Genomic DNA, 25,488 nt, shown 5'->3' with positions numbered 1-25,488 from the left:
GTTGGTGAGAATTCAAAGAAATTGAAACACTTGTGTACTGTTGGTGGGAATGGAAAATGGTGCAGCCACTGTGGGAAACAGTATGGCAGTTCCTCAAAAAAATTAAACAGAATTACATGGTCCAGCAATTCCACTTCTGGGTGTATACCCAAAAGAATTGAAAACAGGGGTTCAAAGAGATATTTGTACACCCATGTTCCTAGCAGCAGCATTGTTCACAATACCTAAAAGGTGGAAGCAACCCAAGTGTCCATTGACAGATGAATGAGATATTTGTACACCCATGTTCCTAGCAGCAGCATTGTTCACAATACCTAAAAGGTGGAAGCAACCCAAGTGTCCATTGACAGATGAATGGATAAACAAAATGTGGTAGATACATACAGAGGATTATTAGGAAGGAGATTCTGACATGTGTTACAACAGGGCTATACCTTGATGACGTTATGCTGAGTGAAATAAACCAATCACAAAAGACAAATACTGTATGATTCCACTTATATGCAGTCCCTGGAGTAGTCAAATTCATAGAAACAGAAAGCAGAATGGTGATTGCCAGGGGCTGGGAGGCAGGGAATGGGAATTAATGTTTAATGGGTGCAGAGTTTCTTTCAGTTTTACGAGATGGAAAGAATACTGTAAATGGATGTTGGTGGTGGTTGCACATTATGAATGTATTTAATACCACTGAACGGTACACTTACAATGGTTAAGATGGTAAATTTTACCTTATGTGTATTTTACCACAGTTTTTTTTTTTTTTTAATCAACTTATGTGGAATTGCCTCAGCCCCCAAGTGGGTATGTGAGTTATTATCTGAATTAAAGTTTAAAATCCTACAAACCCTTCCTGCTTAACACCGAGGAAATGTGGGCAGAGACCATTTTGTGAGCATTTAACAAAATAATCGAACAGAAGTGGGGTAAGAGATGGTGCAGAGCTAGCTCGGCTCTGGTCGTAGGGATGTCCCTCCTTCCGTAGGGATTCCAAAGGTCAGCACAAGAGGGGTTCCTGGGCAGTTTCACACCTAGTAACAGTCTCTCTTCATTCTGTGCTCTCATCCAGGTTGCCTTTTTCCTCTATAATGGGGTGTCGCTGGACCAGTTTGTGCTGCAGGTAACCCATCCACGATACCTGAAGAACTCACTGGTTTACCATCCACAGCTCCGAGCACAGGCTTGGCGTTACCTGACCTACATCTTCATGCATGCGGGGTGAGTACACTCTATCTAGAGTCCCTGTGGGAAAATAACTGGTCCAGAGAGCCTGGATTGAAATATATTTATTTTTATCTACCTGGACACAGGATTTGAGGTGGCTTCTTGAAACTTATCTAATACCAAACTGTATGAGTAAATTATTAAGCGTGTATGGGAGGGGCTTCCCTGGTGGCGCAGTGCCGATTCAGGGGACACAGGTTTGAGCCCTAGTCTGGGAAGATCCCACATGCCGCGGAGCAACTAAGCCCGTGCGCCACCACTACTGAGCCTGCTCTCTAGAGCCTGCGAGCTGCAACTCCTGAGCCCGTGTGCCACAACTACTGAATCCCGTGTGCCTAGAGCCTGTGCTCTTCAACCAGAGAAGCCACCGCAATGAGAAGCATGTGCACCGCAATGAAGAGCAGCCCGCACTCGCTGCAACTAGAGAAAGCTTGTGCACAGCAACGGAGACCCAAGGCAGCCAAAAAATAAATAAATAAAGTAAATAAATTTATTTAAAAAAAAAGTGTATAGGAAAGGGAAAATAGAGGAAAATGCTAAAAAGCCAGCAGAGAGCTTTTTAGCATATACACAGCATGTGATGCTATGTACTTGCTGTAAGTGGGTTATAAATTTATTCTGAACTTCCTAGCGGCCAAAGCAAAGAGGGAAATGTGGTCCGCCACGAGGTTCATTGTCCATAAACGATGTGTGTGAGTGCCCCATAAGTGAAATAAAGGACAGATTTATTGAAAGGAGGTCTCGCAATATGGTGGCATGAGTCTTCTTGAGGAACTCTGGCAATACTTAAAGTTTCTGTTTGTAGAGCTGTGTGGCCTTTTTTGGGGCCTGGAGCGCAATCAGTTCTCAGTGGTACCTCCTACCCCATGATAAGGACCAGGCGACCACCCAGGTCCAAGTCCCTTGAAGAGCATGGTCTTGGCTGGAGACTGTTTTTACATGGTAGAAGCATGGAGTTGGGAAATCAGAGTCCCCAGACACCAGACCTCTGCGGTGTCTTCTACAGACTCTTCTAGAGAAGTGATGGAAAAGCCCTGTGGGTGCCTGTCCCCGGGATTGCCAATGGGGAGAGGATTATCCCGGCCCCCATGGCTCTTTCCTTGGCAGAAAGTCCCACAGTGGCCAAGAGGAAGCTCCACTGTGAGCCTCCCTTCCTGCTGAGCCGCTAAAGGGGGCACAAGAGCCACCCCCTAACTGGCTGCACGTGCTGGGAAGGGTGCTTTGGTGGGAGGAGACTTCTGGATGGCTGTTGATGGATGTCTCCACTCTGAGCCTGAGCAGATGGATGCCTTGCCTGCTGTGTCCCAGCTTCAGCTTCACAGGCTGAGGAGCAGGGGCGGGGAGGCCCTTTATGCTTCAGTCTCCTCGTGAGCCAAGATCTGGACACCACAGGGACTGGAGGATAACTTGGATATACTAAGCTCTAACAGATATCTTTCAGGCTTGCACTTGTTTGGAAAACATCTTTCTCTTTAAATATCAGTAGGTCTTACAAATACAGTAGCGAGCCAGAGCGACTGAGTAGCCTGGATAATGGACCAGGTCCCGCACATCAGAGACCAGGGCCGTGGTCCCAGCCTGACCACTAACCAGCTGTGTGACTTTAAGTCACACAGCCTCAGCTTCTCTTGTGTCAACTGATGGAGTTGCTGGATCTTTTTTTTTTTTTTTTTTACATCTTTATTGGAGTATAATTGCTTTACAATGGTGTGTTAGTTTCTGCTTTATAACAAAGTGAATCAGTTATACATATACGTATGTTCCCATATCTCTTCCCTCTTGCATCTCCCTCCCTCCCACCCTCCCTAGAGTTGCTGGATCTTGACCGTTGTTAGCCCCTCATTGGCAAGTGTAGGCACTGCCAGTCACCCCCCAGCCCTGTACCTGTGTTCCTGTCCCAGCTGGCAGGGAGGGTGGAAGGAACACTCTAAAATGGTCTGTCTGCATTGTAATTCCTTCCCCTCCACCCCCTAGACTGTGAGCTCCTCAAAGGCAGCTATAGGGTCTTTTTTTTTTTTTAAATTTAATTTTGGCCATGAAGCACAGCTTGTGGGATCACAGTTCCCCAACCAGGGATTGAACCCGGGCTACAGCAGTGAAAGCACTGAGTCCTAACCACTAGACCACCAGGTCTCCCAGCTATAGGGTCTTGTTCACTACTGGATCCCCAGCATCGTGGCATGCTAGATGAATGGATGAATGAATGTGATCTCTCTGTACAGGATAGAACACCTGGGACTCAACGTGGTGCTGCAGCTCCTGGTGGGGGTACCCCTGGAGATGGTGCACGGAGCAACCCGCATTGCGCTTGTCTATGTGGCCGGTGTCGTGGCAGGTAGGCAGGTGGGCCCCGTGTCCCCAGGGGTGAACCTGCCCAGGGCGGCTAGGAGACCCCATGAGGTCAAGCAAGCCCCAACTTCCGGAGGACCCTCACCATCCAGGCTCCTGACTACTAGGCTTGGCCTCCAGGCAAATCTCCCCACTTCCCTGGGGATACTGGAAAGGGATCTGCCACCCAGAGAGGGAGGCATGTGATGACAAAGGAGGGGAGAGCACAGGATTTGGAACAGGCAGACTGACCGGAGTTTCAGTCTTCACACCGCCGTGTTGCAGCTCTGTGAACTTGGGGACATGCGTTACCTTCTCTTGGCCCTGTTAAGCTTTAAGAGGGAACTGATGAGATCTGCCTGCCAGGCGTGAGGAGGGCGGAGTGAGGTGAAGGATGAAAGAAACCGTGCAAGGGAGGTGAGATCCCTGTGGGGACATCCAAGGAGTGGGTGGAGCCAGGTACCTCCCCTGGCCAGGCCAGCACCTGTACCCTAAGGGGGATCTTGCCTCTGCCCGGGCTGGCCCTCGATTGACCCACGGCTGGCCGGAGAGAGTCTGGCCTAGGAGGCAGTGGGCACTCGTGCCGGCTGGAGGAGTCTGGGGCCCTGGCTGGCTCAGCACACATGGCAGGTGATGATAGTGATCATTGTGGGCTTGAGGGTAGTGGCCAGCCCCCTATCCCCCTCCCCAGTGGCAGGGGAGGTGCACTGGGATGAGGTGGGGAGAGCAGAGCAGATTTCTGCAGGAAAAGTCTGCACCAACTGGGCTTCTGAACAGAGGGATCTCCCTCGTGATGTTTCCACCTTTATCGCTGGCTTTTCTCTTTACAAGGTTTGCCGCCTCAGCTCTTCCCCCCTGACAGCTGTACCCAGGGGAGCTTTGTGTGTACGTTTAAGTAAGATCTTAATCCTTTCTGAGTGGCATTGAAGTTGTCATCAGGAGAGCAGGGCAGCGTCAGCTTTGTAAACAGTGGTCAGGCAGGGACCCTGGAAGTAAGTGGAATGACTTCAGGAATCAAAGAGGGAAGGGTCCCACCACACACCCCCATCCCATGAGAGGCTGGTCTGCTAGTTCGTGAACCCTCAGCCTGGGAGACTGGCCCAGCGCTGTCTCCTTCACTCCTGTGCTGAGGTTAAAAACTTGGCCACCTTGGACAGCACTCACACCAGCTTCTCCCAGAATCCAGCACCTTCTGCATCCTTGAAAAAAGGTCTGATGAACATCTCTGTGTGCCAGACTTACTTAGCCACTGACACACCCCTGAGTGTCGACATCTGGGGATTTAGAGCCACATTTTCCATGCCGACATACTCAGAGACCCAGATGGTTAATGGCGAGGAACAGGAAAGATGCTCGTAACACTTGCAGTTGGTAGTTAATTAGATGGGAGTGCCAGTAACCTAGAAGACAGACATAGATTCAAGATGACTCAGGCCTCGCCCAAACCAGATGACACCCAGCGGGAAGACAGTGCAGGTATCGCTTCCCAGTGATGCCAGTGCAGAAGGAGATGGTGTAAAGGCAGACGGGGGCTTTCCAACTAAACCTGAGGGTGTGGGGCTGTATTGCAAAGCAAATTACATGTGCTGTTCTATCTGAGTCATTGATTCAGAGCAGAGGGCATTCTGGTCACCGCATATCAAATCGCTGATCTCCAGGATTGAGTTGATTGACCTGCCTGTACCCCTTCCTCCCTCTCTGCTCTGTGTGCATCCCTCCTCAGAGAAGGGGTCCTGTTCAGACAGCCAGACCCTGACCGGATAGCGAATACTTATCAGGTGCCTGTCCTGTGCAGGCTGTTTTTAATCCCCACAACTCCATGATGCGGGAACTGTTAACTCTCCATCTGTTACAGATACAGAAACCGAGACTTAGGGACGCTAAGTGACTTGCCTAAGAAGATACAGTCATAAGTGGTGGAGCTGGGCTCTAATCCAGGCTATCTGACCTCAAAGGCTGTGCTCTAACACTATCGTAGTGTTATGAGAATTAAAAGGCAGGCCTTATCCTTTATGCACATAATTTGTCAGAAACCAAGGGAGGTCTTAATAGACATTGACCCCTGCTCTCTAATTCCTGTCCAATGAAAATATTCCAAATCCAAGGCCATCGCATTTTGTAACAATAATAACTAACCTCTGCTGAGCGTGTCTAGTAGTCCAGGTACGTGATAAATGGTTCACACGTATGTTATCTGCTCTTCTCATCACACCATTCCTATGAGGTAGGTGCTGACACCCCCATTTTATAGGCAGTTCAAAGAGGTAAAATGACTCTATTTGCACAGCCAAGAAGCCCTAGAACTGGAGTGGAAACCCTTCCTCCACCCGGTGCTTCTAGCCAATGCTTGAAGCCAACATGCATCTCACTTTTGGCTAATGATTACAGGGCTGAGTTTAAATACTTTAAGATCCAGTCTCTTCGCTGCTCTGCCCAGCTCTATGATAGATTATATAGATCAGAAGCGATGGATGCATCCCCAGAGCCTAGCACAGGGTTTGGTACATGGTAAGCAACAAATATTTGTAAGCTAAGTGAAAGAGTACATACATAAATAAAGTTGTACTGCTTAAAGGTAGATGTTCTGCCAATTTTTATTTGGATTTGTTTGGGGTTTTTTTAACGGCTAAGGGAGATGCTGGAGAACACCTGCTTTAAATTTTCCAGGCTAAAATTATCGCAGCTGTGCATTATGGCAAAGTCACCAATTCATCCCCGTGCTGGCATGGACCCAGGGTTTCGGGGGAAAATTCATAGCCCTGACTAGCACTGATCCTTTGGTTTGCTGCTGTGTACAGGTGTGGCGTGTCACTCCGGCTCGCCTTTCTCTCCCCGTCCTCTGCCCCCATGACCTCCAGGAGTTCACACTGGCCTTTATTGAACTGTGATCCATTCCGTTCATCGGGAATCCTGCCTGGCCCTGGCTTTCTGTCCTGGGATGACCTGTCTTACTTTATTGATATGCATACATACATTTATACTTGACCTCTCTTAGCCCCTATAGTCCAGGTCTAATCTGCAGTCACTTAAGGAAAGTCTTTCTTTTTTTTTTTTTTGCGGTACGCGGGCCTCTCACTGCTGTGGCCTCTCCCGTTGCGGAGCACACGCTCCGGACGCGCAGGCTCAGCGGCCATGGCTCACGGGCCCAGCCGCTCCGCGGCATGTGGGATCCTCCCGGACCGGGGCACGAACCCGTGTCCCCTGCATCGGCAGGCGGACTCTCAACCACTGCACCACGTGGGAAGCCCAAGGAAAGTCTTTCTACCACAAATGGAGGGCAGGTGGATCCAGATTGTCACCTTCCAGATTCTAGAACCAGGATCCGAACCTCAGAACCTGGATCTTAGGCCAAGACTTGGATTATTGTATTTCTGATCTGGAAGGAACCCTTGAGATGCCCTCCAGTGGGTGGCAAACTTTACTCCCCAGGTCCCATCCCCATTCAGCCAGAGCAGCTCTCTGCACCATGGGGTAGGGGTGTGAGTCAGGTTTCTTTGAAAACAGTGTCTCACTGTTCAAAAGTTAGAAAGCCTTAGACTAACCTCATTTCACAGATGTGAAGAGTGAAGCCCAAAGAATTCAGGAGCTGTGCCCAGGGTCACACAAGTAACCAATCACGCCCCCATCCCATAATCCTGCCACAATCCAGACTGACCTCTGGTCCTGGGGTCAGGACTCTCATCCATCCTTAGGGTGAGGGAAAGGTCACTGCACGGAAGCTGGACCCTGGGGGCTTCCCTGCCGCCTCCCTGTCCTGGTGGATCCCACCAGGGAGGCCGAGGGAGCAGAATCTGGCCCGGTTTGTGGGGACTCACGTGGAGGAGAGAGGCCAGCCCTGAGGAGGCTGGGGCTTCCTCTGTCCAGACGGTAATTAATGGGCAGCCAGCCCTGTGCAGCCCTGCAGTGCAGCCTTTGCGGCCAGCCCTGCCGCCAGGGAGGGTGAGAGCGTGGGAATCCTTTGTCATGCAGATCCTGCTGCCTGCCCGTTGGCCACCCTGGGATTTTTTTCTTTTTCTTTTTCCTGTTATATAGGGCTGACCCCATGGCTAGGCAGTTAAAAAAAAAAAAAGAAAGTTATCTGACAATAGATCAATACCTAATTAAAGCCAGAGGGAAAGCATGAAAGGGGAGAAGAAAGATTTATAGTTGCCCTGGGAGGGGAGAAGGACTTGGGTGTCCTTAGTTCATGATGGTTTGTATTTTCCTGAGAGATGACATCCCCCTTGAGACTAAGAATCTGTTGTGGGAATCTCTTCCTCCAAGGATCTCAGTGAGACAAGAAGCCTTGAGAGTGGTCTGGGGGTGACGGCAAGCCAGGGAGAAGGCACATGACGTTGCAGGGGCCTCTCCACGCCCAGGGTGTCAGGCACTCTGGTTCCCGGGCCGGACCTTGCCTCCTGCTAAGTAGTGAACCCTCCACCCCTGTAGGGCCTGCAGAATTTGGCCTTCTGCCTGTCCCTCTTCTCTCCACCCAGGCAGCAGCTAATTGGCTTCTGAGCCTGCGGGCATTTTCCAGTGGTGATTTCTGCACACTCACCCAGGCCAGCCACCTCTCATCCTCTGAGCCCTGGGTTCTAACTCCCAGTTATTTTTAGTCTCCTGTGTCCTTCCCTGAAAGCCAAAGCATTGATCACACTTAAATGAGACCAGAACAACACATTTCCCATCTTCTCTGCCCAGCTTCCCTCCCAGGATGAAAGTTTATCATCCCCCAGACCAAGAGTCTACCATTCCTTTCCCCCAGAGGGTATGACATCATCTTTCTCTCTTCCCCGGGACTTCTCAAGGACGTTTTTCCTCCAGAGAAGCCCCGCTCTGGAGATCCTGTTGGCCTGTTGTCATTTCACTTGGTTGGAGGTGATGCTAGGCAGGTTTTTGGATGCTGTTGAGGAGAGCGAGGGTAGAGGGTGGAGGTTGACCTCTGACCCATTTTGGGGAGTGGCTGCTAGAGAGGCCGAGAGCACACATGTGTCAGGCAGACCTGGACTCATATCCTGGCTCCAGCCCTTCCTACCAGGTGACTCTGGGCTCAGCCTCATCTCTGCAGTGAGGCTACTAGTGCCTGCCTCAGAGGGTGGGCTTGAGGGTCAAAGGGAAGGATGTCTGTAAAATGCTTGGCCGGTGTCTGACACACAGTGCCCCATAAGCGGTGGCTGTTTCTGCAAGAACTACTGCTACTATTTTTGTCGTTGCTCAGAACCCTGAGATAGCACAAGGGGAGGCTGGATTGCCAGGCAAGATGATCTGGGTGGCAGAGTTCTACTTTGGGCAAGTCACTTCTCTCCTTGAGGCTTTGCTTCCCAGCTGTAAAAGGAGAAGTTTGAACCAAATGGTTCTTTCAGCCATAAATGAATCTTCTAGGAAGCTCCGAGGTGACATGCGATCAAGGGAGGAAGAGAGCGAGCCTCTTGCTCTGGGGTCTCAGCCCTGAGGCTGCAGCATCCGAGGGCCTGGGACTGGGGTGGGGAGCCGACTCCAGCATCCTTGAGTTCTCCATCTCTCTCTGTACCAGGGTCCTTGGCGGTGTCTGTGGCCGACATGACCGCACCCGTGGTGGGCTCCTCTGGAGGGGTGTATGCGCTTGTCTCTGCCCATCTGGCCAACATCGTGATGGTGAGCACCCCCTGTCCCAGCAGCCCTCTCTTGGCCTCCCCTCTGCTGTCACTGGGCCTGGCGTTAATCTGTTGGAGCTGGGTTTTAGATCCTCCTTCACGTTCCAGCCCGGGCTTGGCAAGCACCAGGTGGCCTTGGCCAGTAGCTGAGTTTAAGGACACTCCTCGCCCTCTGCCGGGATACTTCCAGTGAGACCCTTCCATATATGATTCATATTTTCTCCAGCCATGGCTTTGCCCATCTTCCTATTCCAACTGTTTGCTACTCAGTGACTTTAAAAAGTTTAAATCCTTGACCACTAGCATGCGTTGTAATTGTAACTTGTTGTTTGTCATTGGCTGTTAAAAGTAAGGGGATCTTAGGGACTTCCCTGGTGGTGCAGTGGTTAAGAATCCGCCTGCCAATGCAGGGGACACGGGTTTGAGCCCGGGTCCGGGAAGATCCCACATGCCTCAGAGCAACTAAGCCCGTGTGCCACAACTACTGAGCCTGCATGCCACAACTACTGAAGCCCGTGCACCGAGAGCCCATGCTCCACAACAAGAGAAGCCACAGCAATGAGAAGCCCGCGCACTGCAACGAAGAGTAACCCCCACTCACCACAACTAGAGAAAGCCCGCTTGCAGCAACAAAGACCCAATGCAGCCAAAAATTAAAAAAAAAAAGTAAAGGGATCTTAGAGATGATCTCATCAAAAGTCCCAAACAGGAAAGAAGGCTCTGAGAGGTTAAGTGATTTGTCCAAAGCCACAATCAAATCTGTGGCAAAATGGGGACATGAACCCACATCTCCTGGCAGTCATTCTAGTGTTGCTCTCCTCCACCAGCCCTTCAAAGCGACTGGACGCCGTCATTCCATTTCTCATGCCCTTCCTTGCCTTTTCCCGAAAAGCAATCTAGTGTAACTCGCTAAGAGCAGGAGCTGTTATTCCTCCTAGATCTGAATCCCAGCTACCCACTTCCTAAAGAGTGACCTTGGGCAAATGACTTCACTGCTTTGTGCCTCAGTGTCTACATCTGTGAAATGGGATGAGATGGGATCAATGACATAAAGTGAAAATAACCACTCAGTATAAGTGTGAACTTAATTCCTGACTCCCCACAGAAGAGGCCGGGGTAGACTCAGAATAGAGACAGGATCTTCAAGGCGAGCAATTGGAAGCCACCTGGTAGTCTCAGAGGAGGTCAAGACGGCTTCCTTGTTTTAGAAGCAGTCTGAAGTTTGGAGGCTGAAAGAGGAGTCACTGGCAGTGCTTGGCTCACCCTGTCCGATGCCCCCACTTGCCCAGGAGCCTCCAGGCAGAGCCCAGATCTTACTCATCTTTTCCCCAGTGCCTGGAGTAGGGCTGGACACATGGCAGAGGGTGCCCACTAAATTGGGGGGAAGGAGGGAGAGAAGGGCCGGAGGGAGGGCAGGAGGGACTGTCAGGAAAGGAGTAGCTTCTCTTTGGGGTCTTCTTGCTCTCGCCTCTCTCCTCCATCACTGTCGTCACCCACGTGGCAGATGTGTGAATGCTCAGCGACAGCAGTTTATGGAGGTCTTGGAAACACGAGTCGTAACCACTGGACCTCCAGGGAAGTCCCACCCCCATTTCTTCTTCTTATTATGGCCACTGTCACCTAGCCTGCTCCTCAGCACCGTCCCCTTTCTTTGCACCAAAGTCCCCTTTGTACACTGAGAGAGAAAGAGAGCTACAGCAGGGGCGGGTGGGTGTGTGACAGTATGTTTACACACAGCGTGCTTGGCTCGGTCTGCTAAACACCTGGGAGCCCAGGGCCGCCTCACATGGCTCTTTAAATGGGTCATTCTGTATCAGTGCCACAGCTTTCCCCAGATACAGCTTTTCCTCTGGATTCTGCTTCTGCCACTCCCCCCTCCCCCTGCCCCAATTCCTTTCTGCAGGGGGAGGAAAGGCCACCCTCCCCTTCCCCTTCCCCCCAAGGTGCATCTGTGTATGAAGGGGATGAGCCAGCACAACTAAGAAAGAAGAGGCAAACAGGCAAACAGAGGCACCCCTTCCCACCGCCTGGGAAGCAGCCCCGATGCCCTAGAAGTTCCTGTGGTGAGGACAGACCACCTCTAGGACCCAGACCGAGGGCTGGGGCATGCGGTTGAGGAGGGGGGTGTGAGAGCAGTTTTCTTCCAGTTTATGTTTCTTTCTGCAAGTAGCCTGTGGCTGTGCAGATGAGCTGTCCCACCCAAGAGCCCAGCGGTCTTACAGAAGGACGTGGCTTTCCCTGACCAACGGGGAGCTTTGGGGTCCCCTGGAGTGTGACATAAGGTAGCCTTTCCCTTAGAAAGTTGTGTGGTGCTTATTGGACAGTGAAAAACACTCACTTCCTCCTTAGGTCAGTTTCCTTTCATCAAGAGGCTGCCTTTACCCAAGCTAGCTCAGTGCCCAGCAATTCAGAGACACATTAGGACACACCATGTGAAATTGCCATTTCTGTGGGTCAGAAGCATTGAAGCATCGGCAATTTCATGTGGTTCAGCCTAATAGATAGACTATCGATTTGTTTTTTCCCAGAATGTTAGCAAATGTATGGGGAGAGTTCTTTTTTTTTAATTTTTATTTTATATTGGAGTATAGTTGATTTACAGTGTTGTATTCGTTTCAGGAGTACAGCAGGGACTTCCCTGGCTGTCCAGTGGTTAAGACTCTGCACTTCCACTGCAGGGGCCAGGGGTTCGATCCCTGCTCGGGAAACGAAGATCCCACATTCCACTCGGCCAAAACAAAAAAAAGAGTATATAGCAAAGTGACTTAGTTATACATATACATATATCTATTCTTTTTCAGTTTCTTTTCCCATATAGGTTATTACAAAATATTGAGTAGAGTTCCCTGTGCTATACAGTAGGTCCTTGTTCGTTATCTATTTTATATATAGTAGTGTGTATATGTTTAGACTATTGATTTTTTTTTTTTTTTTGCGGTACGCTGGCCTCTCACTGCCGCGGCCTCCCCCACTGTGGAGCACAGGCTCCGGACGTGCAGGCTCAGCGGCCATGGCTCACGGGCCCAGCCGCTCTGCGGCAGGTGGGATCTTCCCAGACCGGGGCACGAACCCGCGTCCCCTGCATCGGCAGGCGGACTCTCAGCCACTGCGCCACCAGGGAAGCCCTAGACTATTGATTTTTAATTCCAAAATGAAGACTTGTCTGTGTGTCCCAATAAAGCACCTCATCAGAACAAAAAGGAAAAAGAACATGCACTTGACATCCAGGAAATCTGGATTTGAGGACTGGTATCACCATTTTGATAGCTGTGAGTCCCTTAACTTCTCAGGGACTCTGTTCTGTCATCTGTAATCCCTTCTTCACAAGGTAGTTGTGAGAAAGACATGAAAAAATTGGATGTGAAAATGTTTTTCATGTGACAAATCACCAGACAGCTGGGAGACCCTGTATGTATATGTGTGTATTTATATATATATATATATATATATTTTTTTTTTTTTGGCGGTATGTGGGCCTCTCACTTTTGTGGTCTCTCCTGTTGCGGAGCACAGGCTCTGGACGCGCAGGCTTAGTGGCCATGGTTCACGGGCCCCGCCACTCTGCGGCACGTGGGATCTTCCCGGACCGGGGCACGAACCCGTGTCCCCTGCATCGGCAGGCGGACTCTCAACCACTGCGCCACCAGGGGAAGCCCTATATATATTTTTTTTTTTTTTTTTTTGCGTTATGTGGGCCTCTCACTGTCGTGGCCTCTCTCGTTGCGGAGCACAGGCTCCGGACGTGCTGGCTCAGCGGCCATGGCTTATGGGCCTAGCTGCTCCGCGGCATGTGGGATCTTCCCGGACCAGGGCACGAACCCGCGTCCCCTGCATCGGCAGGTGGACTCTCAACCACTGCGCCACCAGGGAAGCCCTATATATTTTTATACATATAATTCTTTATCTTTATAAATTCCACCTGATATCTGTACAGAGAATAATCTGAAAATGTGTCCTTTATGCTTCAGATACATAACAGAAAAATGTTGAACACTTCTGTTCTCAGGACTCTGTTTAAGGGAGAGATTCTGCCTTAAAGTATGTCTTATTTTTCATAAAAGACACTCTGAGTTTCAAAACGCTTGTTTACATCAAGGGAATAAATCTAAAAAATATTTCAGCAAATGATCTGGATGGCATTAAAGACCTGTAATCAAGACTTCTTATTTTAAATTCTAGCAGTATAAAGGCACACATAATTGAATAATTTATTAATTGCCTTTTGCTGGGGCCCATAGGACAGAGTTTCATTTTTATTTATTTTTAATTTTTAAAAATTTATTTATTTTATTTTATTATTTATTTTTGGCTGCATTGGGTCTTTGTTGCTGCGCGTGGGCTTTCTCTAGTTGCGGCGAGCGGGGGCTACTCTTCGTTGTGGTGCGCAGGCTTCTCATTGTGGTGGCTTCTTTTGTTGCGGAGCATGGGCTCTAGGCTCGTGGGCTTCAGTAGTTGCGGCACACGGGCTCAGTAGTTGTGGCTCGCAGACTCTAAAGTGCAGGCTCAGTAGTTGTAGCGCACGGGCTTAGTTGCTCCGTGGCATGTGGGATCTTCCCAGACCAGGGCTCAAACCCGTGTCCCCTGCATTGGCAGGCGGATTCTTAACCACTGCGCCACCAGGGTAGCCCTCATTTTTAAATATACAAGATATTTTCTTTAACTTTGCCCCATATGATAGATGTTTTTCTAAAACATTTGAGATCTAAATTTTTGCAAATGGAACCATACTGTCAAAGCACAAGGAAAGGTTGTTGTCTAAAAGTCACAGAAGATTTCTGTTATAAGGTTCATTTTATTAAGTAAAAATCCTTCTGTAGGATTTTTACTTAATAAAATGTAATTTTATGTGTCGTGCTTTCTTTTTTATCTGTGTCACGCTTTCCTTGTTTCCTGTGTTGGGTTTTCTTGAAGTGATTTGACAAGAAATTGTTTCCACTGGGGTTATGTAAAGCCGTCTGGGAACAGAACCTCTCCTGGGTTTCAGCCTCTGAGCTCTTGACTGACTGGGTGAGCAAGATGCCTAGGGGACTGGTTACTGCCTTGTTTGTCGTTGGTGAGTTACCGTCTCACCCTGTGAGGCTCTGGTAGAGAATGAAATTAAAGGACCTGAAAAAAGTTTATATTCCCCAGGGGCCTGCAGGCTTTTCAACATTTATAGCAGCAGCAGTGCTGGCTCTGTGTGAGATTTTTTTCCTTCTCTCCTGTTGTTTCACTGTGCTTATTTTATTGGAGGGAATAATGGGGAGGAGGGGGGGAGATGAGGCAGCTGGTGGAAAGGAGTGACTTTCTAGTTTAACCCCTCAGCTGCTGGGAGGCTGCTCATTTACTGATGTTTGCTCAGCTCTGGGGGCAGCCAGCATGGACAGACAGAATGTGACCCTGCCTTGGAAGTGTGGGCGGACAGAGCCCTGGACTGGGAACCCTGTCAAGCTCGACATTAACCCACTGTGACCTTGCACTTGCCCTCCTGGACCCTCAAGTGCAGATCAGAGGTGGGATGACCAGATCAGCTTGGCAAACTTCAGAGCCTTCCAGGGCTCGGCAGGTATGGTAGATGAAGCTGGTCCTGGGAGCCATGTTGCAAAACTGGAGCTCCCCGGCCTCCTCCAAGGTCATTGAGAGTCTGAAGCTTCTTTTAAAAAAATTTTTTTTATTTTTATACAATTTTTAAAGGTTACTTTCCATTTACAGTTATAACAAAATATCGGCTATATTATTCAGTACATCCTAGAGCCTGTCTTACCCCCTAATAGTTTGTACCTTCCACTCCCCCATCCCTATATTTCCCCTCCCCCCTCACTGGTAACCACTCATTTGTCCTCTGTGTTATATTCACTAGTTTGTTGAATTTTTTTAGATTCCACATGTAGGTGATATCGTACAGTATTTGTCTTTCTCTGTCTGACTTAGCAGAGATTCTGAAGTTTTGAAGCCGCTCTGCAGGGCAAACTCACCATCTTTGCCCCAGGTCCAGATCCTATCAGGCACTTAGATGACTCTTACCACGTGCCAGACAGTGTTCTTCTTTACACATATTAATTCATTTCACCTTCGCAACAAGCCATGAGGTGGGTAATGAGTTAGGTACTGTTGTTATCTCAGATTTACAAACGAGGACACTAGAAAGAAGGAATTCTGAGCCCCCACACCAGTGGTCTTGCCAGACCCAAAATGCAGACAGTGCTTTTTTAGACAGATCCCAGATAGGGCCCAGAGGGACCTGGACCTCAGCTGAAGGAGAGAGCGGCCAATACATTCTAGACTTAACTCTGCCCGATACTGTCACTCAGAACACAGTGAAAGAGACTTCAGGTAAAATATTCAGAGTTTTTTTTTTTTTTTTTTGGTACGCGGGCCTCTCACTGTTGTGGCCTCTCCCGTTGCGGAGCACAGGCTCCGGACGCGCAGGCTCAGCGGCCATGGCTCACGGGCCCAGCCGCTCCGCGGCACGTGGGGTCTTCCTGGACCGGGGCACGAACCCGTGTCCCCTGCATCGGCAGGCGGACTCCCAACCACTGCGCCACCAGGGAAGCCCCTTCAGAGGGTTTTTATGAGGAAAAGGGATCTTAGAAATGTTCCATATCCATAGGAATCGCCATCTGTCCACAGAACTCTTTCTATTTTGCAAAACAAAAACTCTGTACCCATTTAACAACTTCCATTCCTCCCTCCCCCCACTCCTGGAAACCCCTATTCTACTTTCTGTCTCCATGAATTTGACTACCTCTGTAGTCTGTACCTCGTACAAGTGGAATCAAACACTATTTGTCTTTTCGTGAGTGGCTTATTTCACTTAGCGTAATGTCTTCAAGTTTCATTCAAGTTGTAGCGTGTGTCTTAATTTCCTTCCTTTTGAAGGCTGAGTACTATTCCATTGTGTGGATACACCACCTTCTGTTTCTATATTCATCCGTCCATGGACACTTGGCTGGCTTCCACTTTTTTGGCTGTTGTGAATAACACTGCTGTGAACATGGGTGTCACATTTAAGGGAGAATGACAACCCATGGGTGGACTTCACAGGGAGACAAAGCCTGCCTGGACAATAGCAGGAAGAACTTTTCAGTGAGTGGAGCCCCTTCACGGGGCTGCTTCGGGAGGTGGTGAGTTCCCGGTCACAGGGGCTGGAGGGCCATTTTGTCAGCTTCTTGGCAGGGGTGTCCCTTTGGGTGGAGATGGCCCATCAGGTGACTCCCAAGGACCCTCCCATCCTTGGGCTTCATCTTGGAGAGGAGCTGAGGGGCCACCGACCTTCGGCCAAATGAACTAGCTTGGGTTAGGTGGCCAGATCCGGTGGAGGGCACCAACTCCCGTTTTGTTGCCTGTCTCCCAGCGAGGGTCCCCTGGGGGCAGATGCCAGCAGGTGACAGCGTTGTCCTGCCGTCTGCTCCTTTAGCACAGAACATGTCAGCAAGCAGAGATTCGACTCCCCCACCTAAAGAGGGGCCGTGTGTCACTCACCTCGCTTTTTGTGAGGTTCAGGTCATTGAGGAATAATAGGGAATAACAGGGAGGCAAAGGGCAAGAAGCCGAATGTGGCAGGATTTCTCTGTCTTTTGGCGGCTTCCCGGCATCCTGCTTGGTCCAGTGAAGCTTCCATAGACATTATCGTACATGCCAGTGTTCAGGGCCTCTGTCAAGTTTCACGCATGGGTCCCCCAATGTCAAAGGAGTTCAAGACATGCCCCTGAGCTGGGCCTGGGCCAGGCATTAATTAGAAGCAGGGGAGGTGGGTGGGAGGGAGCACAAGCCCTCGCTGTCCCCACTTGCCTCCTACCCTAGGACTGATGTGTTCCAGGAAGATTCCAGGCTCGTTTCTGCTTCTGGGTAAATGGAATCGAGCTTTGAAAGCGCTGCAGGAGTGCCCCTCAAAGGAGCCCTGTGGCGCAGTCTTTTGTAAATTGAACAGTCCTTTTGTAAAGTGAGTAATTGTACTCTGATTATCTGCTTTGGAGGTTCAGAGTTTCAGAGCTTCTCAGGGGAAAGAGGGATTTGTCTGAAGGCCATCTGGCCCACCCCATTTCCAATGCCTGATTCTCCTGAGCATCCCCTCTGAGTGATGCGAAGCCCCCGTTGAACCCCTCGATGATGGGAAACTCACCATCCCATGGATCACTCCATCTTCGTTTGGACAGCTCAGCTTATTAGAAATGAAAGCTTATCCTGAGCTTAAAAAAAAAAATCTCTGAAGTTTTCATCCATTGAGTCTTCCGCTTACAGGTTACACTGAATATGCCCTCTCTTGCGTTGACTCGCTTCATACTTGACGGCAATGAACTTGACCCCTGAGTCGTCTCCTCATTCGTTCCTCAGATGGAGGATTTTGAGTTCTTTTATCATCCTGATGGCTCTGCTTTAACTTGGTTTGCTTTGCTGTCCTGCATCCCCTTGCAACCGTGGGACCCAGCAGTTGAGGCAACCGTCAAGACATCTGTGTGAGGGAAACAAGGACTGTCATCTTCCAGGATCTAGATTCTCTTCCTCTGTTCGTGCAGCTTGAGAGCTTTTATGACACTAATAAACTTACCATTGCCTGAAATCTCAAAGCCATGCTGGTGTGATCTGGGACAAAACCACAACCGGCTCATTCAGGATTTAATGAAGATGATTTTTTTAAATGTCAGATTTTCCTAAGCGGGTTACCTCTGCAGAGGAGTGGTCTGATCTGGAACTAATGGAACTCTCTCTCCTTTTTCCCTAGAACTGGTCAGGCATGAAGTGTCAATTCAAGCTGCTTCGGATGGCTGTAGCCTTGATCTGTAGTAAGTTCTGACGGGGCAGGCTGGGGGAGGGGAGCCCTGTACTGGGCCTGGGGGATGTAGAGACGGCACGGCCCGTGCCCTTCTGGGACTTGTGGTCAAAAAGAAAAGGGAGACGTGTCCACAATGTGCAACACAGTGGGGATGTTACGAGAGGGTCTGGCCTACGATGCTGCTACCTAACCTTTCTTCAACTTTTCACTGATGTATAATCTGCAAACGGGAAAGGGCATGCAGGATTAGTGTCCAGCTCAATGGTCAGATCAAGAAGAATAACCTTTTTTGGCTTTTATTTCTTTTTATTTCAAAAAAATTTCTGGTTTTAGTATTTTTATTTGAAAAAATGTTTTTCCTTCCAGCTTTATTGAGATATAATTGACATACAGCCCTGTGTAAGTTTCAGGTGTACAGCGTGATGATTTGACTTACATATATCATGAAATGATTAGTACAGTCAGTTTAGCGAACATCCGTCATCTCATACAGATAAAGAATTAAAGAAATGGAAAAAAATATTTTTTCCTTGTGAGAGAAATCACTTCTTAACCTTTTGGGTCATGGAGTTGATCCTTTGAGATCTCCTTGGAAGCTCAGGATTCCTTTCCAGAAAAGTGCCGGTATGCACGCGCATACACACACACACACACACATACACACACTCTAAAACTCGCAGTTCAGCAGGTTCACAAACTGTAGCTAATCCATGAACCCCCGTGAGCAGGTGCCATGGGGGCCTTAGTTGGGAGAAGTCAGTCTACCTGCATTTTGAGTGTGAAAGACAGGCAGGTGTTTGCCAGATAGACAGGATGCAAGAGGACACTTCAGGTGCAGCAGGAACAAAGACACGGGTGGGTGAAGGGTCATGGCTGGCAAGTCAGTTAACAAAACTGCCCCAGGAGGTTCAGGACTGTGTGTGATTATGTAAGAGGTCATTGGAGTCAGATCATGGAGGGATTTAAATGCAAAGAGAAAAATTGGGCTTCATTTTGAATGTACTGGGAGGCCACTGGAGGCCTTTAAACAAGAGAGATACTGACAGTTTTGAGTTTACAGTCACTCATCAGGCTGCAGGATGAAGAGGATGTTGACTGAGGGGGATGAGACCAGAGGCCAAGAGGCTCATTGTGAGATGGGAAAAGATGAGTCTGAACAGAGGAGAGAAGAGGGACACACAGACTCTCATTCAGTCCCCAGAACATGGCTGTGAAGAGTGGGTTATTGTCAGGCTTAATTTACAGGCTCAGAGCGTGAAGTTCCTTGCCTGGGGTCACCCGCCCTAGAGGTGGTAGAGCCAGTGTTCAGAGCCAGCCTGTGTCATCTCTGATGCCCCACACTTTAGCCAGGCTGGGCAGGAGCTCCTGGACTGTCTGTGCCTGGGTCAGCTACCTGCTGTGTGGGGAGGAGGAAGACTGAGCCAGAACAAAGGAGCAGGGGCCTGGGTGGGCTCCACTTAAATCCACTTCTACATCCCTTGTACCCCTGGCGTTCAGGGCCCTCTGGTCTCCGTTTCCTGGATGGGGTTGGAGGATCTCTAATCCCAGAGAGGAACTTCCAGCCCTAAAACTCACAGAATCTTTGAGCCGGGGCCACGGTGGGCCGTGGGCGGGCAGTGGGCTGGGAGCAGTTGGGGAGCATAGCCTCCAGTTTGCTCAAACTGAGTTTGTCTGTTTGCAAGGAAAGGAACAGAATGATGTCTTGCTGTTTAGAAGAATCCAACTCCAAGCAGCATAAAAACTGAAATGTGGTTTTGGAGCTGGAACCAATGCCATTCAAACCTCGTTTGCGGACCACAGGGCCTGTGAAGCAAAGGCAGGAAGATGCCCCAGGGCCTGGGGAGGCGTGTGGGAGGGCACTGTGGTCGTCCCTCGCCGCTCCTTTTCCGCCATCTATTGGCCACCCCTGGAGTTGCAGGGTCCAGGCCAGGAGGCTGGGCAATTCCCCTGGGGAAGGATCATCCCTCGAGGTGCTGGCATCTCTGGGACGGTTAGTGTGGAGAGAGGTGCCCTGGTTAATTAACTGGTAACGAATAAGTAGAAAATTCCCCTCAAAGGCTTTAGTCTGTCAAATGAGGATAAGAATCCCCACACTTGGTGTTTTTTGGGTGGTAGGTAATGAAATGGCACAATTTCCCAGCACTTATCCTTTCAAGAGAGTACATCCCCATCGGACTGGCCAACCCAAGAAGTTCGTGCAAGAACGATGGATTGGAGAGCGGGATGGGGGCGTTTTAGAATCCGTTAAGGTTAATTTCCAGCACTTTGTTGGGACTGTTTATTTCCATTCCTTCTTTGCCCTTCTTTCCCTTCATCCCTTCCTTCCAGCCACGAAAGCACTGGTGCTGAGGGTTCTTTAAGGGTTTTGAACTAGTACATGAAGACACTTTATAAAATGTAAAGGGCTAGCACGTATTGAGGTTGTTATTAATGTCCCGGCCGTGCAGCCTGGTACCTAGAGGCTGAGACTTTATACAGATGGGGAAACTGAACCTGCAGGACTCACACCTGCAGGGGTGCAAGGGCCTTTGGGCTTCTGCACAGAGCTGTCCCCTCTGCCTGGAACGCTCTTCTTCGGGTCTTCTCTTGCTATTCAGATGTCAGTCCTTTAGGAAGATCTGTCCTGATTCCCCAAACTAAAGAATCCCCCTCCTTAAATGTGGCCTCGATTTTAACTCACCTATTTTTTTCCCCATAGAATTTCTTTTACTGAAATTATCTTACATACGTAACTATATGCTGGTCCATCTCCAGACCCTGTAAGCTCTAGGAGGACAGAGGTTTGTGTGTTATCTTCACGATTATATTTCCAGTGCACAGAGCAAACAGTGCTTGGCCTGATGGGTAGTGAATGCATTAGTGGGTGGACAGCTGGATGAATGGATGGACTGCAAGGCTTCCTGCTCAGCCCCCGCCCCGTGGCCCTCCTGTGACTTCTCTGTGCTTCCTCCCCTTGCAGTGAGTATGGAGTTTGGGCGGGCCGTGTGGCTGCGATTCCACCCATCAGCCTATCCCCCGTGCCCTCACCCGAGCTTCGTGGCGCACTTGGGTGGCGTGGCTGTAGGCATCACCCTGGGCGTGGTGATCCTGAGGAACTACGAGCAGAGGCTGCAGGACCAGTCGCTGTGGTGGATTTTTGTGGCCATGTACACCGTCTTTGTGCTGTTCGCTGTCTTCTGGAACATCTTTGCCTACACCCTGCTGGACTTAAAGCTGCCGCCGCCCCCCTAAGGGCCTGGAGGACCTTTGTCGGGGAGGGGAGGGAGAAGCAGTCGGGCAAGGAGCAGCCGTGTTCTTTTTCTCATCACCAGCTCAGTGAGGCCAGGGAGGTGAGGACAAGAGACGCTGGGCCGCTGTAATATTTGTGTTCCGATTTGAACAGAGTGGAGGCATTTTTCTGAAAGGCACGTGTTGGAGGGTTTGGATGTGGCTTCTGTAGTTTTTCTAGATTGTTCTGAAAACCTCGGGCCAGGGTGAAGGCCTGGGGTGAGATGAGAGTGGCCGTCCCCTCGGGCTGGGCGTGTCCCATGTGTACAGGGGTCCCCTCCCTTGTCATAGACTGGGCACCAGCCTTCTCACTCATCGCCACCCTGAGACACCTAAGCGCGTAAGGAGGGCCTGAGTCTGTAGTAGCCAGGCAGGCCCTTGTCCAGCCCAGAGGTCACTGTGGGCCAGGAAATGTTCCCTCCATAGCTGTTGGGTCTGGAGCTCTAGAGTGGAAGGGAGCCTGGTGGTGGAGGACATGTCGACTTTGGTCTGGGGGGCCCAGGGTGCCCTCCCATGCATGTCAGTGGGTGCTGGGATGTGGCCTCTAGTGCCTGGGGTGGGCAGAGGAGGCTGATTCTGTAACTCCAGGCCCCACCTTTGCCCTGCAGGTACCCAGCGAGAGGAACCCAAGTGGGAGGGAATAAACTTTGTTCCAAGTTCCCCCCGAGGAAGGGTATCAACTTTGGGTGTCTCCTGGGTGCTGACATCTCACACCAGTGCCCCAGCATCCGTACCCTTATGTTCAGGGCCTTTTCCTCCCCTTCCACTGCCCTGACCCCACAATGTGCCTGTCCTTTGTTTATAGAGCCAGTGTTCTGATACGTGTGTGCATGCGTGAGTGTGTGTGTGTGTGTGTGCGTGTGTGTGTGTGTGTGTGTGTGTGGTCTGGTGGGCGGATGCACGTGGGGTGGGAAAGACAAAGTGAGGCCAGTTGGAGGCAGCAGAGGAGGCTGTGAGGGGCAGAGGGGGATGGGGCGGGAGTTTGCATGAGAGGAAGGAGGGTGCTGAGAGATGGGAAAAAGCTTGCCCCCTTCTTTCTTGCTTTCCTCAGAGAGGCTACTGGGCTTTCTTGCCTTTCTCAGAGAGGCTTCCGGGAGCCTCTCTGAGAATCACTGACCGTGGGAGACTTGCCGTGGTGGAGGGAGACCTCGGGCCTTTCCAGGGACCCTCAGGATGCTCAGGCTTTCCTCGCCTTTGCCAGTTCTGCTCCAATTCCCATCTAGAATAGACTCCCTATCTGAAAAGTTCTGTTGTATCTCCCTTAGGAGCCTTGGGGGCGCAGGAGAGGCTGGAGCAGGAATGTTGAGGCCAAGTGCCCTTTTGAGTTGAGGGTACAGGAGGCTACATAAAAGGAACTCAATTCAGATGGAAAACTACTCCTGGAGAAGAACTGTAGGGTGCTTGGGTGAGTGTCAGAGGTGAGGGCAGCCTGTAGACTCAGATGCTCAGAGCTGGGAGGGAATACGGAGATGATCAAATCCATCCCCCCACCCATTACACAAGTGGCAAAACAAGGCTGAGGCAACGACCCCTGATAGAAGCTTGTGCCCACCCTGAGGGGAGGGTGTGGGGAGGATGGCGTTTGACAAACTACGCCATTCCCTTTATACCGCTCTGGGAACTCAGAGCCACTGACAGCCCAGGAGGCTGCGTTCGTGCAGGAATGGGGCAGCCATATGCCTGTCAGAGCCCTTAAATATACCAAGGTCCAGAGTCAGCCAGGCCAAGCATTTGGGGGTCTTGGGCCACGTAAATGGTCAGGGTCTTCCTAGCCAGGGACACCCCCAAGCCATGCCAAGCCCTTCCCTGGCTTTGCCCAACAATAGATGGTTCTGGTGCCCGCGTCTGGCTCCCGAGGTCCTGCTGCACTTGTGCCAACGCTGTGCTGAGGACTGCCAGCCCCAGGGTGGGGGATGAGCCTGGGTGTGGTTGAGCTGTGCCAGTCTGTGCCCTGCCAGCCACTCTCTGCCCTCCTGAGAGACAGGTGTAGCTGGAAGAGTCTGTTTCTTAGGAGACTCTGAGCTGGAATGGGGGCCAAGAGGCTCGGGTGAGGATGGGGGGGCGGGGCTCAGCCCTGGGCTGCTGCCACTGCTAACCCTGAGTGGCGCTGTCCTTTCCTGGAGGGACAGAAGCTGCTGGTGCCCTGCTGCAAGGCAGGGGCTTCCCCTCCAGACCCTGGCATGTGAGAGCTCTGGGATGTGGGTGGAGGGGGCAGAGAGGGGCCTTCTTGTTTGTCTGGTGCGGCCTGGAGAGGGGCAAGAAGACTGTGAACCAGAAGAGTCTAGAAAGCCCTCAGAGAAGTACCCAGTTCCTTCAGAGTTTCAGATGGAAGCCTGTTACCAAGACGGACTGCCTGAGGCGGAGGTCCTGTCTCCCATCCGGTTAAGTCTGCCCTGCAAGGTCTGGGATGCGCTGAGGGAGCCTCCTCCACACCTCAGGCCTCCAGCCCCAGCTGCTCCCTGTCCAAAAACAGCCCTGAAGTTCTTTGCTGTGCTTAACGCCCACCTGCACCACCTTTCCCAACCATCGCTCCAAGCAAGACTGCCCAGTGATGACGGCAGTCACTCCACACCACTCAGGTCTCCAACCCAGGGCCGGGAGACAGCTGTCCGGTAAGAAGGCTTTACTTTTGGAGTCTGGCTTTTTCCCCCCGGCAAGTCCCTCTGTTCCCGAGCTCCCAGCACCTGCCAGCAGCACGTCCCCGTCGTCCTCCTTCCTCCCTCCTCTAGTATGGCCACCTGGCCAGGGTGCTGGGAAGCAGAGGGTGGAGTGAATCTTCAGGCTGTGGAGGACAGTTGCCTTTCATCCGCAGGCTCCAGAGATTGAAAGCTGAGGTTCCCCAAACAGCAGCCCTAGACTCCCTCCCTCCCTCCCTAAACGCAAGAGGAATCACGGAAACTGGGGAAAGGAAAACAAACCTTCAGAGGAGAAATTTCGTTTTAATGACACCATTCATCATTCATTTTTTAATTAGGAAAACTCCCTAATGAGACGCTTTTGACAGCTAATGGGATTCTCAACTTCCATGAGAATCATTCTTGCCCAGAGATTAGGGGAGTTGCTGCTCGCCAAGCCTGGATCTTCTTTCCCCAGTGTCCAATTTAGTTTGCAAATAATGATGATTCCCGGGTGCAGTGGAAACCCTTTCCTGACATCATTCATGTTGCTCCCAGTGCTGGCTGGAAAGCTCTGAAACTCCTCTGCCTTAAAAAACTGCCCAACACTGATCTTCCTCTGCCCAGGACTTGAGTAAGTGGAAACAAAAAACACAAGCTGCAATGTTTGTTTCTAAATATTTTTATATTGTGTATATTCTGTATATTTTTGTTGTAACATATTATTTGAGCACAGATTCCATTAAAGATTTTTTTTTTTCTTTAAGCCATTGGTTATTCAAGAAGTGACCTGAAGGGCTGGCATTGGACTCTATTTCATCTCAGTTTGGGTTAGGGAGGGGGGGAGTGTGGACAGCAGTGGGGGTGGGTCTACGATGTATGCGCTACAGATGGGGCATCCGTGCTCGGTGCTGGTGTTTCCTGCTCGGTGGTTCTTTTTTTTTTTTTTAATATAAATTTGTTTATTTATTTTGGCTGCATTGGGTCTTTGTTGCTGCGCGCGGGCTTTCTCTAGTTGTGGCGAGCGGGGGCTACTCTTTGTTGCGGTGCGCGGGCTTCTCATTGTCGTGGCTTCTCTTGTTGCGGAGCACGGGCTCTGGGAGCCAGGGCTTCAGTAGTTGTGGCACGTGAGCTCAGTAGTTGTGGCTCACGGGCTTAGTTGCCCCGCGGCGTGTGGGATCCTCCCGGGCCAGGGCTCGAACACGCATCTCCTGCATTGACAGGTGGACTCTTAACCACTGCGCCACCAGGGAAGCCCAGCTTGGTGGTTCTTAACGTTTCTTGAATTACTGAGTTCTTTTGACTGGTTGATGAAAACACGATTTCTCTGCCCATAAAAATGCACAGATAGACAATTTTGCGTATGATTTGGGGGGAAAGGGCTGTGAATAAGGAAACTCATCCATAGTTTCAGGTCAAGAACCTCTGTGCCAGCTGTCCTGGTGGGTGCCATGCCTTCCCCTTCCACTCTTACATGGTACCCCAATGAGAGCTTAATATTTTGACTATTATTATTGGAGGAATTGTCTTCAAAATATCCTAGGTACTTCCTTTTTTACCCCAATGACCTAGTCTTTAGGTCTTTCTAGAGGCTGTCAGTACCCTGATCTTGAGAAGCGATTAGGAATGTTCTCAGGGTAAAAGGGCATGGACAGTTCACATACAGAAGGGGAAAATAAGCGGAGCATTAAGC

General features: G+C 50.3%; 1 protein-coding gene across 1 annotated transcript in view; it reads left to right on the top strand.

The window, feature by feature from the left end:
• RHBDL3 (rhomboid like 3) overlaps positions 1-24,810 on the top strand; it is a 47,276-nt gene extending 22,466 nt beyond the window's left edge. Inside the window, exons 5-9 of the mRNA XM_027130309.1 lie at positions 1,067-1,215; positions 3,444-3,556; positions 9,062-9,162; positions 17,863-17,923; positions 20,873-24,810. Coding sequence (XP_026986110.1) covers positions 1,067-1,215; positions 3,444-3,556; positions 9,062-9,162; positions 17,863-17,923; positions 20,873-21,144 — 696 coding nt within the window. The 3' untranslated portion in view covers positions 21,145-24,810. The remainder of the gene's footprint in view (positions 1-1,066; positions 1,216-3,443; positions 3,557-9,061; positions 9,163-17,862; positions 17,924-20,872) is intronic.
• Positions 24,811-25,488: the final 678 nt, after the last annotated feature.

This window comes from Aethalodelphis obliquidens, unplaced genomic scaffold, assembly GCF_003676395.1.
Source record: "Aethalodelphis obliquidens isolate GAN/ISIS:26980383/991018 unplaced genomic scaffold, ASM367639v1 scaffold38, whole genome shotgun sequence".
Lineage (NCBI taxonomy): Eukaryota > Metazoa > Chordata > Mammalia > Artiodactyla > Delphinidae > Aethalodelphis > Aethalodelphis obliquidens.
The sequence above is the reverse complement of the archived record's forward strand: the minus strand, read 5'-3'. Positions and strand labels throughout refer to the sequence as shown.